At 38.1% G+C, this 19,366-nt stretch overlaps 1 protein-coding gene across 1 annotated transcript in view; it reads left to right on the top strand.

The window, feature by feature from the left end:
* Nucleotides 1-19,366, top strand: part of ABCA13 (ATP binding cassette subfamily A member 13) — a 572,876-nt gene that overhangs the window by 24,868 nt on the left and 528,642 nt on the right. Inside the window, 2 exon segments of the mRNA XM_064290236.1 lie at nt 12,623-12,716; nt 13,536-13,659. Of these exon segments, the coding sequence (XP_064146306.1) occupies nt 12,623-12,716; nt 13,536-13,659 (218 nt within the window).

The raw sequence follows: 19,366 nt of genomic DNA, 5'->3' as shown, positions 1-19,366 counted from the left end.
GTCTGGTCTTCGGTCATTAGTTTTCATCCCATGAAATCTATTCTTGAGATGAATATATATAGCATATATATTCAGTATATATATTATTATATATAATACATATAATAACTTTTCTACAATTTATTCTCTCTACGTTTAGTATCTAGTTTTGCCTACAGAGTTATTCCTGCTCCATTCTTCCCAATTTCCTTCATCATTCATAGCACCATTGATTTCCTGATCCTACGCATGTCCTCCTTCAAATTATCTTTGACTCTCCTTAGGTCTGTGACTTCCAAGTTTTCACCAAATTCTGCTCACAATAACTACTTCCTCCACTGCTTGTGCCTCTCTCCTCTTGGTCCCCATGGTGCACCAGAGCCAAATTAGTCTTCCTAGATTGTCTCTTTTGTTGGGTGCTTCAGTATCCACCTGGCCTACATCCGAGGTGTGTTATGGGAGTAAATGTCAGAACGTAGTCAGCAGGCTGAACACACATGACAATGTGAAGCTCAAAGTTAGTCTTGTTGCCGGAAGGAATCCATAGTGATTATTTTGCAGCTGAGAGATGAGATGGCTTTGGAATATATGTACTCACCAATTATATTTTGAATCATTTTGAGTTAGAGAATTATTCCATTTGGTATTTTGATTCGAACTACATTCAATGTAAAGGTAACTTGTGAAAAGAGTGTTCTCTCTCACCATATCTGACTCACTCCCTGCATTACGCTTGAATGACTTCAGTGTCTTTGTGGACTGGGCACTCAACACCTGGAATTCTCACATTCCTACCCTTCTTATGTCCTGTGACCTTATCCTCCTTTCAGCTGTGGACTTCCATATATACTCATTGGACTTAGTTATCCTTCTAATTCAACTTTCTACTCTGACCACAATATTTTGAGTTTTTTTTTAATGTCAATAAATGTATATTTATCTCCTTTTTTCTTTAACAACTGTGAAGTCTTTCACTGAATACTGTGCCACTAGGGCTCCAAATATGATATCCCAATACCTTATTGATTCCTGTTTAGTTCCTTTTTTTTTTTTTTGGAATTAAAACAACGTTAAAATAAAAAACTTTTTAATGTATATATTTTAGACACTTTCCCAATTGTTTGCTTATGAAAAATTCACTGAATTGGAATCTTTGGGGTGGAGAACTGGTGCATTTACAATTTGAAACCATTTTGCTCAATTGCCTTCCAGGAAAGGAGCTCTGGTTGTACGATAGTTAAGCCCTTGGCTACTAACCAAAAGATTTGGCAGTTTGAATGCACCCAGAGGCTCTGTGGGAAAAAAACCTGGCAATCTGCTTCCGTAAAGATAACAGGAAGAAAACCGTAAGGGACAGTTCTACTCTGTCACATGGGGTTGCTATGAGTCAGAATTAACTCAACAGCACCCAACAACAACAAGCCTTCCAACAAGGTTGTATCAATATGCATCACCTTACAGTGTTCATACTCAACTTTGATTATTTGTTTGCTTGTCCCCCTTCAGTCCTCAAGGGATGAAATTATGCCTCATTCATCTTTATAACTCCAAAGTCTCTAGTACAATGCTCAACGGAGTAAGTATTAAATACAGTTTAAATGAATGAATGTTGAAAGAAAAGCAATTGTTTTCCAATACAAAGCTAAAAAACAAAACAAAAATAAAGGAAAGGAGAAAAAGAGTTTTGTCCATTTCTTTTTCTCAGTGAACATAACAAAAGATTACCTGAGGGAGAGGTCTTTGGAAGCCTCAGCTCTAATTTTGATTGGAGTTGCTATTTGGTATTTGACTCTGCCAGCTTTCATTCATGCTTTGAACCCATTGTATGAGCTACTGTCTCTTCTTGAAGAATTTAACAACAAGGACCTTATAATACCTCTGGGAAAGTCCCCTCATTTGAGATGTTGGTACCTAGAGGTCCTGAGTGCCCCAAGGAAACACAATAGAATTTCAAGCTCTTTGTTTCCAAGGAAAAGGGCAAAGTGACTAATTATATGTTTTCCTTTATCTTCCTTGATATTCTAAACCTATTATTGTGTTTTCCTTCCCTCTGAGTCAATAAGATCCTGTGACTAGCTCCTCCTCTCTTTCTTTTTAATGCATTTGCATTTTTTTGTACCAAAGTATTTTATTCTTTGCGGTTTTCAGTTGCAACTAAAACCATATGATGCATAAACAACTTCAAAACCAAACCAAACCAAAAAACTGAAAGCAAACCTGTTGCCATCAAGTTGATTCTGACTCATAGGGACCCAATAGGACAGAATAGAACTGCCTCACAGGGCTTCCAAGGCTGTACATCTTAATGGAAGCAGACTGCCACATCTTCCTCTATGGAGTGGCTGAGGGTTTGAACCAACAACCTTTTGGTTAGCACCTGAGTGTTTAACCACTGCACCACCAGGGCTCCTTACAAATAATTTAAAGGATTTAAAAATGGTTTTAAACTCAAATCTGGAAGATGGTTTGTCCATTAATTGAGGTTAAATATTACTTATTTAAGACAGTTTAGAAGAGAGGTCTCTAGATTTGGAGTCTACAAGCTTGAGATTCAGTCCAGTTTCTGTTACAAAGTAGTTCAATGATACTGGACAAAATAATTACCTTATGTGTGTGTAAAAGTGGCACAATAATACCTACCTTATTGGTAGTGAGTTCTAGGGAATTCAGGAATGATCAAGAAAAGATTTGACCACAAGGTAGCATTTCACAACAAGCTATTCATTGGGGCATCAACAGCTACATGCAAGGGGGTAGTCCCTCACATCAGGAGGTCTCCCAGAGGCAAGAGGAACAGGGAGTCACAAGAAGACAACTGCATGAAAAACTCTAGTGAAGGGAAGAAAAGAACAGGGAAAAGCTTATGTGTTCCTAGTTTATGTTCTCTTGCACCAAGGTGGGGAGTTTCTGGGTCAGAGCGCTCTGAAAGACAGCAGCAAGGTAGAGTCCTTATACATACAGGGTTTTATCTTATCTAGGGCTACCAAATGATGGGCCCAGTTTCACAGGGTATGTAAGACAGGCAGGTTCTAAGTGTCTAAAAATCTGCTTATTTGGGATATTTTTAAAACAATTGGATGTGTACAAATTAGAGATTGGTGCCAGTGGGCTTCTTTGGGCTAAGGGCCTCAGCTTGCTATGAAGAATAAACAACAAAGGGCCAATGCACAGAGGCCATCTTTGATTCATTTACGTAACAGCTATACAAATGAGCTAGTCTTAATCTTAGTGTGAAAGCTCAGCTGAAACCTGTCCACCATGGGTGATCCTGCTGGTATTTGAATACTGGCATAGCTTCCAGCATCATGGAAACGCCCAAGGATCCACAGTAAGACAAACTGACAGACTAGGAAGAAAGACCCAGTGGTCTACTTCTGAAAAGAATTAGCCAGTGAAAACATTATGAATAGCAGTGAAACATTGTCTGATATAGCACTGGAAGATTAGCCCCTTAGGTTGGAAGGCACTCAAAATATGACTGGGGAAGAGCCTGCCTCCTCAAAGTAACCAAAAAAAAAAAAAAAACCAAGCTCAGTGCCATCGATTTCATTCCAACTCATAGCGACCTTATAGTCAAGCTTTTGGGACCTTCATTTGTTGATGTGGCATGACTGAAAATGAGAAGAAACAGCTGCAAACATCTATAAATAATTGGAAAATGAAGAGCAAAAAGTATGAATCTAGGAAAATTGGAAATCATCAAAAATGAAATGGAACTCATAAACATCAATATCCTAGGCATCAGTGAGCTGAAATGGACTGGTATTGGCTGTTTCGAATCAGACAATCATATGGTCTACTAGGCCGGGAATAACAACTTGAAAAGGAATGGTGTTGCATTCATTGTCAAAAAAAACCATTTCAAGATCTATCCTGAAGTACGACGCTGTCAGTGGTAGGATAATATCCATAGGCCTACAAGGAAGACGAGTTAATATGACTATTATTCAAATTCATGCACCAACTACTAAGGCCAAAGATGAAGAAATTAAAGTTTTTTCAACTTTTGCAGTCTGAAATTGATCAAACATGCAATCAGGATGCATTGATATTTACTCATGATTGGGGTGTAAAAGTTGGAGACGAAGAAGGATTTGTAGTTGCTGATAAAAAGGATGCCAGAGATTGCAAGATAGAATGTTGCAAGATCAATGACTTCCTCATTGCAAATACTTTTTTTCACCAATATAAACAGAGACTGTACATGTGGTCCTTGCTGGATGAAATACACAGGAATCAAATCGACTACATTTGTGGAAAGAGATGACGGAAAAGCTCAATATCATCAGTCAGAACAAGGCCAGGGGCCGACTGTGGAACAGACACTCATATGCAAGTTCAAGTTGAAACTGAAGAAAATTAGAAAAAGTCCACCAGAGTACAACCTTGTGCATATTCCCCCTGAATTTAGAGACCAGCCCAAGAACAGATTTGATGCGTTGAACACTAATGACTGAAGACCAGAGGAGTTGTGGAATGATGTCAAGGACATCATACATGAAGAAAGTAAGAGGTCATTAAAAAGACAGAAAACAAAGAAAAGGCCAAAATGGATGTCAGAACAGACTCTGAAACTTGCTCTTGAACGTCGAGCAGCTAAAGCAAAGGAAGAAATAATGAAGTAAAATAGCTGAAAAGAGGATTTCGAAGGGAGGCTTGAGAAGATAAAATGAAGAATATGACATGTGCAAAGACCTGGAGGTAGAAAACCAAAAGGGAAGAACACGCTTAGCATTTCTCAAGTTGAAAGAACTGAAGAAAAAATTCAAGCCTTGAGTTGCAATATTAAAGGATTCTATGGGTAAAATATTGAATGGTGCAGGAAGCATCAAAAGAAGATGGAAAGAATACACAGAGTCACTATACGGAAAATAATTGTTTGACATTCAACCATTTCAGGAGGTAGAATAGGATCAGGAACCTATGGTAAAGAAGGAAAAAGTCCAAGCTGCACTGAAGGCATTGGCAAAAAACAAGGCTCCAGGAATTGATGTTTCAATAAACAGATTCACCACTGGAAGTGCTCACTCGTCTATGCCAAGAAATTTGGAAGACCAACCAGCTGGAAGAGATCCATATTTATGCGTATTTCCAGGAAAGGTGATCCAACCAAATGCAGAAATTATAGAATAATATTGTTAATATCACACTCAAATAAAATGTTGCTGAAAATTATTCAAAAGCGGCTGTAGTAGTATATCAACAGGGAACTGCTAGAAATTGAAGCCAGATTCAGAAGAGGATGTGGAACGAAGGTTATCATAACTAATGTCAGATGGATCTTGGCTAAAGCAGAGAATACCAGAAAGATGTTTAGCTGTGTTTTATTGACTATGCAAAGGCATTCCATTGTGTGGATCCTAAAAAGTTGTGGATGACATTCTGGAGAATGTGAATTCCAGAACACTTAATTGTGCTAATGAGAAACCTGTACTTAGATCAAGAGGCAGTCATTTGAATAGAACAAGGGGATGCTGCATGATTTCAAGTCAGGAAAGGTGTGTGTCAGGGTTGTATCCTTTCACCATACCAACTCAATCTGTGTGCTGAGCAAATCATCTGAGAAGCTGGGCTATATGAAGAAGAACAGGGGATCAGGATTGGAGGAAGACTCATTAACAACTTTCAATATGCGGATGACACAACTTTGCTTGCTGAAAGTGAAGATGACTTGAAGCATGTACTGATGAAGATCAAAGATCACAGCCTTCAGTATGGATTATACCTCAAAATAAAGAAAATAAAAATCCTTATAACTGGACCAATAAGCCATGTAATGATAAATGGAGAAAAGACTGAAATTGTCAAGGATTTCATTTTACTTGAATTCGCAATCAACACTCATGGAAACAGCAGCCAAGAAATCAAAAGGCCCATCGTATTGGGCAAATCTGCTACAAAAGACCTCTTTAAAATGTTGAAAAACAAAGATATCACCTTGAAAACTAAGGCGTGCCTTGCCCAAGACATGGTGTTTTCCCTTGGCTCATATGCGTGCAAAAACTGGACATTGAATAAGGAAGACTGAAGAATTGAAACCATTGAATTGTGATGTTGACGAAGAATGTTGAATAGACCATGGACTGCCAAAAGAATGAACAAATCTGTCTCGTAAGAAGTGTAACCAGAAAGCTCCTTAGAAGCAAGGATGGCAAGACGATGTCTCACGTATTTTGGACATGTTATCAGGAGGGATCAGTCCCTGAAGACGGACATCATGCTTGGTAAAGTAGAGGGCCAGAGAAAAAGAGGAAGGCCCTCAATAAGACAGACTGACACAGTGGCCGAAACAATGGGCTCAAGCATAACAATGATTGTGAGGATGATGCAGGACCAAGCAGTGTTTCATTCTGTTGTACACAAAGTTGCTATGAGTTGGAACAGACTTGAAGGCACCTAGCAGTAACAACAACAACAACATACATATGAGCTACTTGAGCACAAAGCTTGCGTCTTATTCACATTTGCACCCCCAGAAGGACCACATTCATGTGAGGGGTACAGGTGTACTGGATCATTTGTTTTCACAAGTACATTCATTCCCTCCTTACAGGCAGGAACTTTGCCCTTTTGTTCACCTCTGTTTCCCCAGTTCCTGTAACAGGGCCTGACGCATGGAATACATTTCATAATGAAGGAAGGAATGAATTTATACTTAATGCTTGATATTTTAGTCTCTTTGACACTATTATAAATGGAATTGCTTTCTTAATTTCTCTTTCAGATTCTCAGTGCTGGTGTATAGAAACTCAACTGATTTGTTTAACATTGTACCCTACAACTTTGCTGAATTCCCCTATTAGCTGTAGTAGTTTTCTTGCAGATTCTTGGAGAATTTCCTCAGTATGTTTAGATGGCTGTCATGCTCTGTCTTTTAATTTGACCCATACGTAATCTGAGACCAATTCGATTTTTCCTTCTAACTCTTGTATGATCTCTGAGTATATCCTGTGTAATTCAGTTTTCTATAGGCATAGGCAATGGTTGGGGTGGTAGTGGAGATGAGTAGGGGTATGCACCTGAGATGGAGTGGAATCTTTATTAGACTAGTTGGGCTCTGTGCTCCCTTTGAAGTGCAGTTAAATGTTTTATATCGTATTCATTCCATCTAGTTGGGGAAATTACTCCGAAACTTTGGATTCTTTTCACATTTCTGTGTAGCCCTGGAGGCTTCTCCACCAGATTTAGCCTCATTGTTCATTTTCCTTGTTTTATCTGATTGTTCCCAGCAGGGGAAGGAGATGAGGAGATACACTGAGGGTGCTTGTCTCTATAGATGAGGGTGTTGGGGAGAATCACCAGGAATATGCAGGTACTTTGGAAATTCTGAGCTTGTCTATTGGGCTGAACTCTATAAACCTGTTTCTTGACATTTTTGAAGTTAATTGTTAATTAATTTAGTTGACTTGTTAGCTAATGGTTAGATAAAGACAAGTTATTTGATAGTTCTCTCTCCATCCTTCTCTTTTTTCTCTCTCCATTTCTCCTTTAACTTCTTTTTTTTTTACCCTGCATTTTATAGAAGAAAAAGTCTGTGTGGAAGTTTCAGTATGCCATTTTTATCCAGGAGCCCCTTATGTCTATATGTTTATATGTACATATTACTAAAATCTCAAAAACTGCCAACTTATTTCAGCTGTGCTGAAGAAACTCAGGAGAAGTTTTAATTTCTGCTTCGGCTAGAGAGTAAGGGGGTGGGGAGTGGGGCAGGGATCTGGACATCTGTGGAAACCATGATGAGAGGCCTCCTGGGGATGTGAAACTCAGGCTGTTAAGCTGGGCACTCTCACCCTCTCCTGTACTAGCATCCTCCAGGGACTCTGCTGGAAGAATGGGTGGCTTTGTGGTTGTTGGGAGGATGGCTGCTGTTTTGTAAGCAGAAATCAGTTTACCAGGTGATTAGTTTTTTAAGAGCAGGGCCTCCAGCAGTATCTCTTCCCAACTGCTTTAGGGTGGAACTGATGCCATATTTGTTCTGGATGATTCCTAGTGTTAAGAAACCACTACCAAAGCCCTGGTGGTGAAGTGGTTAAGAGCTACAGCTGCTAATCAAAAGGTCAGCAGTTCAAATCTACCAGCTGCTTCTTGGAAACCATATGCGGCAGGTCTACTCTGTCCTATAGGGTCGCTATGAGTCGGAATCAACTCGATGGCAGTGGGCTTGCCTTGGGCACCAAAGTGCCTGGAGTGTGGCAGACAAAGCCAACTGCTGAAATTAACCAGAAGACATCCCCATTGAACAGGGATAAGATTAATAATGTTAAGCAAGATTCAATGACATATGAGAAGAAAAACATGATACAAAAATGTGACGAGAAAGGGCAGCTTTTGCACCCCTGCTGAGACGTCCTCTCATGAAAGGAGTTGATTCACTCACTCACAATGGGCAATGACAGAGCAGAACTGCGTTTTCCATACTTTTCTCTTGAATAGAATAGTCTCAAATTCAAAACAGTGGAAGTTTTAACCTACTTGTGCTTTCCAAAAGGGGCAATGACTGAATGGGTTGTAAACATCAGATTTGTTTCATGTTTTTGATTTTTAGGTTTAATTGAACATCTGTTTTTATTTTAAGATTCTCAGAGTAACTTCTCAATATAAGATATATCATTTTATTATTTTTTAACAATGTTATTTCTCTTTGCTCTAGAGATTTGCCATTGATCTAGAGATTTTGACTGGACTATTAAATAAAAACACTTGTAATTTCAGAGATGCCACTGATTATTTTCATTTGGCCTTGACAGGTTCCTTTGAAAATTATGAGATCTTTATATATAGGGGAAAAAAATCAAATGCTATAAATGAAAAAGTTTGATAAATTGATTGCCTAAGTTATTTAGAAAATAAAAAGACAAAATATTGGAGAAAATATTTGCAATACGTAAAGCCAACAAAGGGCTGAATTCTTTAATTAAAAGAACAGGAAACAATTATTTACAAGCCAGTTTAAACACACACACACACACACACAACAGTTTAATAGAAAAATGGGTACAGGGAAGAACAGGCAGTTAATTGACCAAGAATTATTATGTATTTAACTTACATAAAATACTTGACCTTAAAAAATTAAAGAAATGTTAGCATTTTGCACATAAACTTGACAAAATTTTGAAAAAAATTTGAAAGTTTAATCCCAAGTGCTATGGAGAATGTAAAGGAACCCTGGCTGAGCAACATTTAAAACGCTGGGTTGCTAACTGAAAGGTTGGAGGTTTGAACCCACCAGCCACTCCTCAGCAGAAAAAAACGTGACAATCTGCTCCCATAAAGTTTACAGCCTAGGAAACCCTGTGGGTCAGCTCTACTCTGTCATATAAGTTTGCTACAAGTCGGAATTCACTAGAAGGCACACAACAACAGCAATGGAAAATATGCTTAAAGTGAATAAAGATTGGTTCTGCTTTTACTGAGCACATTTTGTTTGCATCTATCCAAATTAAAAATGATATGCACTTTGACTCAGTAATCCTGTTTAGCAATTTTATCTCATAGATATACTTACAAAAATCAGCCAAGTGTATAAGTAAAGTTTGGATACCACTGGTCTCAAACAGAAAATCACAGAAATTTTCATTGTTAGGGGATTGTTTAAATAAATTAAATTTTACAGTGGAATGTCTTTAAAAAGAATAAGGTAGATTTATAAGTGCTGATTTCTAAAAGCACTAGTTATGCTTATATATGTTTAATTTTTTTTTTAATGAATTAAGATGATTGTTAAGATAATTTATCCTTTTGGAAGGAGGTTATATTCTTTCTATACCTTTAAAATTTCCTAACTATAAAAGAAAAAAAATAAAAAAAGAAAGAAAACCCATTGGACTTGAGTCTATTCTGACTCTTGGCCACCCCATGTGTTACAGAGTAGAACTGGTCCATAGGATTTTCTTGGCTGTAATCTTCACAGAGTCAGATCCCAGGATCTTATGCTGTGGATCTCTGGGTGAGTTCGAACAGCCAACCTTCAGGTTAATAAAAACCAAAAAACCAAACCCGTTGCCTTCAAGTTGATTCCAACTCATAGTGACTCTATAGGACAGAGTAGAACTGCCCCATATGGTTTCCAAGGAGTGCCTGGTGGACTCAAACTGCCAACATTTTGGTTAGCAGCTGTTACCAGCTAGGGCATGGAGGCCCTCCAGACTCAATGGGTCCTTGTCTTTCTCTTGTAAGAATACATAGAGGAGACAATTTTGGATTCAACTCTAACAGGTTTGTTTTACTTGTGACAAGTAAAAGGAGCCAGTGAGGGTTTATGCTGCTCTAAAAGACTGACTCAAAAAGGGAAGCAAGGTTAGGGCTTATATGAGTTTGGTGGAGACAATAGAGTAATGAATCTTTAGTGGGTTTCTTTCAAGGGGTGGGTGCTTCTCAGAATAGCGGTGCGTACTAATTAGGTTGCACAAGCGCCCGGAATCCAAGACAGACCCTGCTGATATTCAAGATGGCGTCCTCTCGGCAGCACTTGGCATCACTAATTTGGGATATATCACAGGTGCACTGATCTTCGGCACTATATCTCCATTTCTCCATTTTCAGCAGGTAAAGAAGGTTAAACAGTGGTCACACTTTGTTCTTCTGAGAATGTGGAGCCTTTAAAAGGGGAAGAGACTATAAAAACACTAAGAAGGAGGTGGTAATTCATGGGTTGTTTTAACCTTATCTCATGTTGACAGGGTATGATTCCTTTTTTCCCAACTTCTAGATGGTAACCTTTTAACAGCTCTTTTGTTGCGCCAGCACAGTTAACCCTATCTGTCTCACAGCCGTATTTCTTCACCACTAAGCCACCAGGATTTCCTTCAGGTTAATAGCCAAGTGCAAACCATTTGTGCCTCCCAGAGACCTTTTTCCTAACTATACACGTATTTATTTGTTTGTTTGTTTTTGATACCAGAAATCATTACCTGGTTTTGGGCCTATACATCATTTTCTATTTATTTTAAACCTCTCTATTTTGAAAAAAAGAAAAACAAAACCTGTCATTCATTTGTTACCGCAGATGAATTGTGTGTTCATCCTTCTTAGTGATGTCAAGTTATTGGTTAATATGAGATACATTTCCTAATCTGTACATTTGTATTCAGCCAGAATTAATTCTGGAATCCCTCCTTTCAGCCCCTACTTTCATATGCTAATGAATTAATTTGTTTCAGAGAATGAACAAAATGACTTAAACGAATTTTGGTCTCCTGAGTGTTTTTGACCTTTCTTTCTGGTTTTATTTATGATTCATTGAACCAGAAGGTAATCTCCTGCAGACTTTTTCTCTGCTATCAGAATGTGTGATATTGGGTTTCAGCACTTTGTCAGAGGACTTTTCATAACGATGCACTTTCGGAACAAGGAATACTTCCTCATGAAAGATTTCAAAGTGGGTAATTTTTTTTTCTTCTTTAATTACACCAGGGGTTCAAATATCCTATTCTGCCTGTTTTGTCTTCATGAGTTCAGGCCACATGACTCATCAGATCACATTTAAATCTGTTTGCTGGACTTTAGAGGGAAGGGCTGGGACAGGTGACAGAGGCTCATGCTAATTTAAAGACCAAAGGGACTAAAGCAAGTGGAAGTTTACTTTCGTTCAAAGCATTATAACTTGAAATCTGAAACAGTGCGGCATCCTCACTGGTGTTTGAAGACTCTTGAATTCTTAACTTACAGGGTTTTAGGAGTTTGTGCATTTGTGTCTTGCTATAAAAGAATTGTATTTGTATATGAGCCGAGATCATTTGAAGATTATCAAGCACAAAAACAAGGGCAGAATGATAACAGTAAAAATAACCTTAGGATAATTGAGAATTTCTGATAAACTAATTTTTAATTTGGCTATACCTCGCAGATGGTGTTTGTTTCCCAGATAAATAAATTTCATGTACTAATGGTTTTTTTTTTTTTTTTTTTTCTCTTTTGACTTTGAACATTCAGGGTTGTGTAAATTACTGCAGTCCTTTTAGGTAGCTATTTCATAGTGTGTATCAAGAGATTTTATGCCAATTTTCTTGGTGTTGGGAGTTTATTTCAATCTCAAGGAAGTAGTTCAAGAGAAAAACTACTTATATATAAAAATATTCATTGACAGAATGGGTATATGAATTATGGTACATCCATTTGGTAAGAATGTTATACAACTAGTGAAATAATAGTTAGCAACCTCATGTGGCAGCACTGGGAAACATCCTTAAGATGAAGGTACAGAAGTGAGAAGAAGCGTATGCCACCACCAACTCTGGCAAAATGTTTATTTGGATGGAAGGGTGAGGAATGTGAAATAAATTAAAAAGAGAAGACAAGTTGATTTATTGCAGTGGGAAAGTTATTTAATTTCTTTACAATTATGAGGGCAATAAACAAAAATGTGGAGGAAAGGGGAAAGGAATAGATGCTGGGTCTGGTGGGAGAAGGAGAAAGAGCTGACAGAGTCACAGATGTGGACACTGTACAAATGAACTGGGGCCTTCTCTGTAAGCTCTTGTTATGAATGATTTATCTTAAGTAGGGACCCTCTCATCCTTACCTAGTACACAGTAGGGATGACAATGTCCTTCTTTACAAGGGAGTGTTTGCCTTCAAGAGACGAGATACCGTAATGCTTTGCAATTCATTAAAGCGCTGCCTTCTTTGTAAAATTCCCCAGGTCCTTTTCCTGGCTGAATTTCTCTGGCCGTGTATCCTGTTCACGATTCTGACAGTACTTCGTTTTCAAGAACCTCCTAGACACAGAGAGAGTTGTAAGTTTCACTTTTAATTATACTTTTCAAATTACAAACCTCAGAATAAAAAATGCAGTTTTTTTCTCATTTGCTCTTTATAAACTGTGAACTCTGAGTTCCTTGTATTATCACGGAGACCTTGTGGCACAGTGGTTAAGAGCTTGGCTGCTAACCAAAAGGTCGGCAGTTTGAATCCACTGGCTGCTCCTTAGAAACCCTTGGGCGCAGTTCTACCCTGTCCTATATGGTCACTATGAGTCGCAATCAACTTCACGATAACAGTTTTTTTTTTTTTAAACACAATAGTAATATTTTTGGGGTATGTGCCCACAAGCGTCATTTTAGAGTTTTTCTTTTAAGAATGGTATTCACATATATATGCTAGACCTAGCAAATAGATAAAATTTTCCAACTAAATGGACTTGATTTGAGGCATAAGAATATAGGCCATCATAAACACAAGTAGTCCCTTACTTAGGATGGGGTTCCATTCCCATTATGTCATCATAAGTCGGTTCTGACATAAGTCAGATACCTTTTTTTTTTTAGTTTTCATAGCCTGTTATATGGCAGTGTTTTGAACAGTAAATCATAACATTGAACATCTACCAGTGAAAATCTGAGAATTATAACATCAGCAAATTATGCACTACAACATTGTATGTAGTGCATATTACTAACCATAAAAAAAAAAATTGTTTTTTTTTACCATAGGATGTACAAAACAGAACAAAACAAAACCAATGGTTGTAAGTGCAGCTGGCCGTAACTCGAATACGTAGGGGACTACCTGTATACGTTTTGGTACAAGTTTCATGGACTCATTTCTTCTTCCAGGTTACTTGCAAGCCCGGGACCTGCCAAGCAGGGGTGTTTTCCCTTTTGTCCAAGGCCTTCTTTGCAACACTGGGTCACAGTGCAGGAACATCAGCTATGAACGGTCCGATGAGTACCGTTTTCGGTAAGAGAAACACCCTCTCAGAATACGTGGGAAGCTGGTGCATAGGCCAGGCGAGGTGCTTTTAGTAAAACCTTGATAGTTTGTGACAGGTCAGAAATTCTGAGAAGTACAGAATTTAGAACTAAAAGAAAACAATTTTTCAGACTCACATAGTAATGGCTCCAACTAATGGATATTTTCCAGTAGGAGGTCTACTGCTCTAAGAATCACAGAGAAAGTGCAGACTAGCAAAACCATTTGCATATTATAGTTTGTTTTCTGTAGGTTAAAAGTCTGACTCAAAATTACTTGCTTAACCAACATTTCATTGGTGGTGATACCCCCTAAACAAGTACTTATTGAGCCTTCTACTGCGTTTTCCCTCCCTAAAAAAAACCAGTGCCGTGGTTTTTTTTTTTTTTTTTTTTTCCTAGTAGGCTATTAATTGGCCAGGATCCTCTTTCCAGGTGAGATTAAATAAAAACAGTGGTCAGCCACCTCTTAACTCTCTATATAATCCCTAAATGAACTAGATGACACGTAAATTTCCTGCTCTGATTCTTTCAACACTAAACTATACTTGTGGTTGCTAAGGCCCTAATTGACTTTGAAGACAAAACAGAGAAAGAGCAGGAGGTAATTTGAGCAAGAGTGTCAAAGAGAAGGGGGGTTAACTTGAAGGATCTTGAATGCTCTGGAAACTTTCTCAAGTGGAGTTAGGAATGAGGGCATGTGACTGTTTTACCTACTCTTACTAGTATTGAACAACCTAAGATATTTAACTTAAATATAAAACATCTTAATATATGACTTATCTTTCAACTTTAAGCTACAAGAAGAAATTTAAATGTTCCAAATAATTTTGCATACATCTGGTACAATATTTGTAATGGTGCTTAGGTTTGTTTTGAGATGTGCAGTATAAAAGTCTGATATTAAAATAACCATTTGGAAATACTGTAAAATAATAACCATGAAAAGTTTAATGATCTTTGTGTGTGTGTGTGTGTGTGTGTGTGTGTGTGCGCGGAAAGAGAAAGTATATAATATTATGTATTCCTGGGAAGCATTAGAGAACTTGAGTCTCAATGACATTTTGATTTCAGGCCTTTCTTATGTCTCTCCCTTACCTGAAATGGGAAATTTAAATGATGTTGGAGTAGAAAGAGTTGGGCTTTGGAGCCAAACAATTCCGGCTCTGCTACCTTTTAGTTTTGTGATTTTGTGCAAAATACTTAACTAACCTATTGTGGTCAAGTAGATTCTGACTCATGGCGACCCTAATGTCTGTCAGTGTGGAAATGCACTCCTTAGAGTTTTCAATGGCTGATTTTTCAGAAGTAGGTCTCCAGTTGTTTCTTCCAAGGCACCTCTGTGTGGACTCGATCTTCCAGACTCTTGGTTAGTAGAGGACAACATTAACTGTTTGTATCACCCAGGGACTCTGGCAAATCACTTCTCTGAATTTTGGTTACCTCACTTACCTACTTCAAGAGCTGCGACTAGCAAAGATGCAATACTTAAAAACAATCTAGCGCAGTGCCTGGCACAGAGGCATTCAGTCAAGGAAGCTAATAACAAATCCTAATTACTATGGCTATAACAAAAATATTCTTCAGTGTCAGAAAGTAACTGTTCTTTTTTCTCTGTGTTTCTCCATTTCTGCCACAGCAGCGTGGTGGAATTCAGGGATCACAACTTGAGCCTTTTGCAGGTCTTCAGACCACATTCTGAGAAGGCTGGTCTGTGCAATTACAGTCAGCATCACAAAGTGCTTGTGTTGATTAGGGCCCAGAAATGCAAAATGAAGAAAGAAAGGCATTTGGAAGAAATAAGAAAAGAAGGAAGAGTGAGAATGAGGAAACAAGAGCCAAGCAACCCTGTCAAGCTTGTTCCTGGTTTCTCATCCAGGACACTCCACCTGTCGTTTTCCATCTTTCATATTAATTCAAGTATGAATTCATTTGAACCTAAAAGCCATAAACATGAATCACTTTTGATTATGTTGTGGTAATTGCCCCAATTCAAAAATATCTGAAGATAAAAGTTTCCGTTTCAAGTCTATTTAAACATTTTCATGGTTAATTTAGCTTGTGAATTACCATGACCTTTACAGTTCCTTGAGAAAAGTTCATTTTGGGTAGAAATCCTAAATTTCATCTGATCTAGGTTATAAAAATCAACTTCCTTATTCCTAGCTTTGTTAGAGGGCTTCCCCTTAACCTTTAACAAAAGAATTTCAGGGTAAAAATATGAGTCATTACTGACTGCAGATTATGTGGGTATTCATACACAGCATAAGGAATCACTCTTACTTTGTTTAAAGTGAGACTTAGCAGTCTGAGAAGAAACACAAGTAGAACACTCCTTAGAAGTGAGAATGGTGGGACTTTGGCTCTCTTTTTTTGGACATGTCAACAGGAAAGATCACCAGAAAAGGACAACATGTTTGGTAAAGTAGAAGATCAATGAAAACAATGGAAATTCTCAGTGATAGAGATTGGCACAGTAGCCACAACAATGGGCTCAAACATACCAACGATCAAGGGGGTGGTGCAGAACCAAGCAATGTACTGGTCTGTTGCAGATAAGGTTACAGTGAGTTGGAGCTGACATGACAGCAAATCATCCTAATGTGCCATCCAAATATGCCCCTCGCTTCTCTTTTCACTGTCAGCAGTTGTCAGGAGGCTAATTGACAGGGCCTGTTCGAGAACATTCTTTACTCTTTCCCTACAATATCTGATACTTTGTGTGTTGGGTATAGATTTAGACTTTCAACCCCTGAAAACATTCTCCTTATAGCTGTTCCCATTGATTTCCTGCTTTTCTCACTTCATTATCATTAATATTTTTATTTATTTTGTCCATTCCCAAGTACACCTAGATCTTTTGAGTATCATTTTACCATCTCTTTCTCCATGACTGCCATGTTCTCTGTAGCGTTTGGTAACAGCCTGCTGCGGCCTCACCTTCCAGCTGTGTACTTGATTTTCACTCTTTGGACACTCTTTGGAGTATCTTCTATGCTTTATAGTCTCTATTTTATAATTCTCTCTATTCCAGGCTCCTTTCAGAGCAGCTGAATTCTCTTTGTCTCTCAAAAGTAGCTGCCATCAAAAGCAACTAGGGATTTGGTTCCTGTTTCTTGAAAAGGCTTTTCTGGCATCTAGAAGTATCAACAGTTCTTCATACATTTCATTATAATTTACTTTGTCTTCTCAAGTCACCCTTTGAAATCTTCTATTCAGCTCTTTTACTTCATCATATCTTCATCTGCTTTAGCTACTCTATGTTCAAGAGCAAGTTTCAGAGTGTCTTCTGACATTCATTTTGATTTTTCATTTCTTCACTGTTTTTTAAATGACCATTTGCTTTCTTCATATATGATCACCTTGGTGTCATCCCACAACTTGTCTGATCTTCAGTCATTGTTATTCAGTACATCAAATCTATTCTTGAGATGGCCTCTAAGTTCAGGTGGGATGACAATCTCTGCCTTTAAATGGTAGTTGTTAGTTGCTGTTGAATCAGCCTCCAACTCATGATGACCCTGTATGCAACTGAATAAAATTCTGTCCAGACCCTTCCCATGATTAGTTGGGGATTGGATTGCTGTGATCCATAGAATTTTCTCTGGCTGATATTCAGAAGTATATCACCAGGCCTTTCTTCTTTTTTTTTTTCTTCTTAGTATGTCTTAGTTTGGAACATCTGCTGGAACCTGTTCAACATCATAGCAACACACGAGTTTCCACTGACAGGTGGTGGCTGTGCGTGAGCTGCACTGGCTGGAATTGAACCTGGGCCACCCACACAGAAGGCGTGACTTTTATCACTGAACCACGACTGCCGTCTAACTTTTACTGTATTGGGTTTAAATATTGCAGCTTGTTTTCTGCTTTTGCTAGCTCTTCTTTACTCTGATTTTTCTCTTTCTTGACTTTATAAATAAATTGTTTCTTATTATTCCATTTTCTATCTACTGTTGACTTATTAACGATACCATTTTGTTGTATTTTTCCAATGGTTCCTGCAGTTTCGTACAGATGTATACTTATCTGTAATAGAGACTCCTGGAAGAAGGATTGCTGGGTGAAGAGCAAATACATCTTTGATTTTCATGGTCTTTTCCAAGTTCCCCTCTATGGAGAGGACTGTTATCTCTCATATATGACCCTTTGTTTCTTTCTTTTTAATGTACATCCTCAAGTTTATAAAATTTTCACTCACTTGTGTAGCCATAATTGAGTTCAGGTGCCTTAAAAAACCCAGTGCCATCGAGTCGATTCTGACTCATAAAGACCCTATAGGACAGAGTAGAACTGCCCCATGGAGTTTCTAAGTATGTACACATTAATCATACATATTGAAAATTAGCGTTGAAATAATTGTGACCTTGTGACTCACAGCCAGGAAACATGTCCCTTGTTCTTCAGTATTCTAGCCCTTCCATTTTTGGTGTCCTTCCTGCCTCGTCTTTCTGTCTCTGATAGAAATACTTCTGAACTGTTTCCTCAATATTCCTCTCTCTTGGCCTCTGCCTCTCCTTCTGACTCTTGTTTGTATCATGTCTGGGTCACTGGTCCTTGGGCCAGTGAGTATCCTGTCCCTGTGCTGATCATATTTAACAAATTGTCCAATCCTCTTAGGCCAGTCCCTCAGTGCAGTTTTAATTGCATTTTTTCTACTCTGACACACATGAGGTCGAAGTGAGTAAGAATTGAGTTAACAGAAATGGATTGATTATGTGCAATTTATACTTTTTTCCTGTGAAATATTTATTTTTCTTTTGAGTAGTTATTTTTCTTCTATTTCTAGGGAGTCTTTACATACTAAGAAGTCAAACTGTCTAGATATGAGTTATGATTATTCTTTCTTGAGCTTGTCATTTGTCTTTTTTTCTTTGCTTTTTATTATGTGTTCATATTTTAAGCAATAACTCCCATTCTCCCCTCCACCTATCCCCTGATAAATACTAATAAACTTTTGTCTATATGCATTTGTCTGTTCTAGATATTTCATATAAGTGGAATCATACAATATACGTCCTTTTGTGTCTGACTAATTTCACTCAGCATAATGTCTTCAGGTTTCATCCATTCGCAGTGTGTATTAGAACTTCGTTTCTCTTTATGGCTGAGTAACGTTCCCTTGTATAGATACAGCACATTTTATTTATACATTTTTATGCTCATGGACATTTAGGCTGTTTCTACCTTTTCACTTTCGTGAATCATGCTGCAATGAACATTGGCATAAAGGTGCTTATTTGAGTCCCTGCTTTCAAGTCTTTTGGGTATACACCTAGGAATTAAACATAATTGTATATTTAAATTTTTGGAGGAACTGTCAAACTCTTTTCCACAGCGGCTACATCATTTTACATTCTCACCAGCAGTGGATGGAGTTCTAACTTCTCCACATCCTTGCCAACACCTGTTAGTTTCTGTTTTTTTCTGATAATAACTGTCTCAGTTATCTAGTGCTGCTATAGCAGAAATACCACAAGTGGGCGGCTTTAACAAAGAGAAATTTATTTTCTCACAGTTTATGAGGCTAGCAGTCTGGATTCAAGGCGCTGGCTCTTGGGGAGAGGCTTTCTCTCTCTGTTGGCTCGCGGGGAAGGTCCTTGTCTCTTTTCAGATTCTGTTTCTTGATTCCTTGATGGTCTCAAGTGGTGTGGCATCTGTCTCCGCCCCCCCTTGCTTGTTGCTTGTTCAATCTG

The sequence above is a fragment of the Loxodonta africana genome, chromosome 8 (genome assembly GCF_030014295.1).
Source record: "Loxodonta africana isolate mLoxAfr1 chromosome 8, mLoxAfr1.hap2, whole genome shotgun sequence".
In the NCBI taxonomy this organism is placed as follows: domain Eukaryota; kingdom Metazoa; phylum Chordata; class Mammalia; order Proboscidea; family Elephantidae; genus Loxodonta; species Loxodonta africana.
Note: the sequence above shows the minus strand (reverse complement) of the source record. Positions and strands in the feature narration are given on the sequence as shown.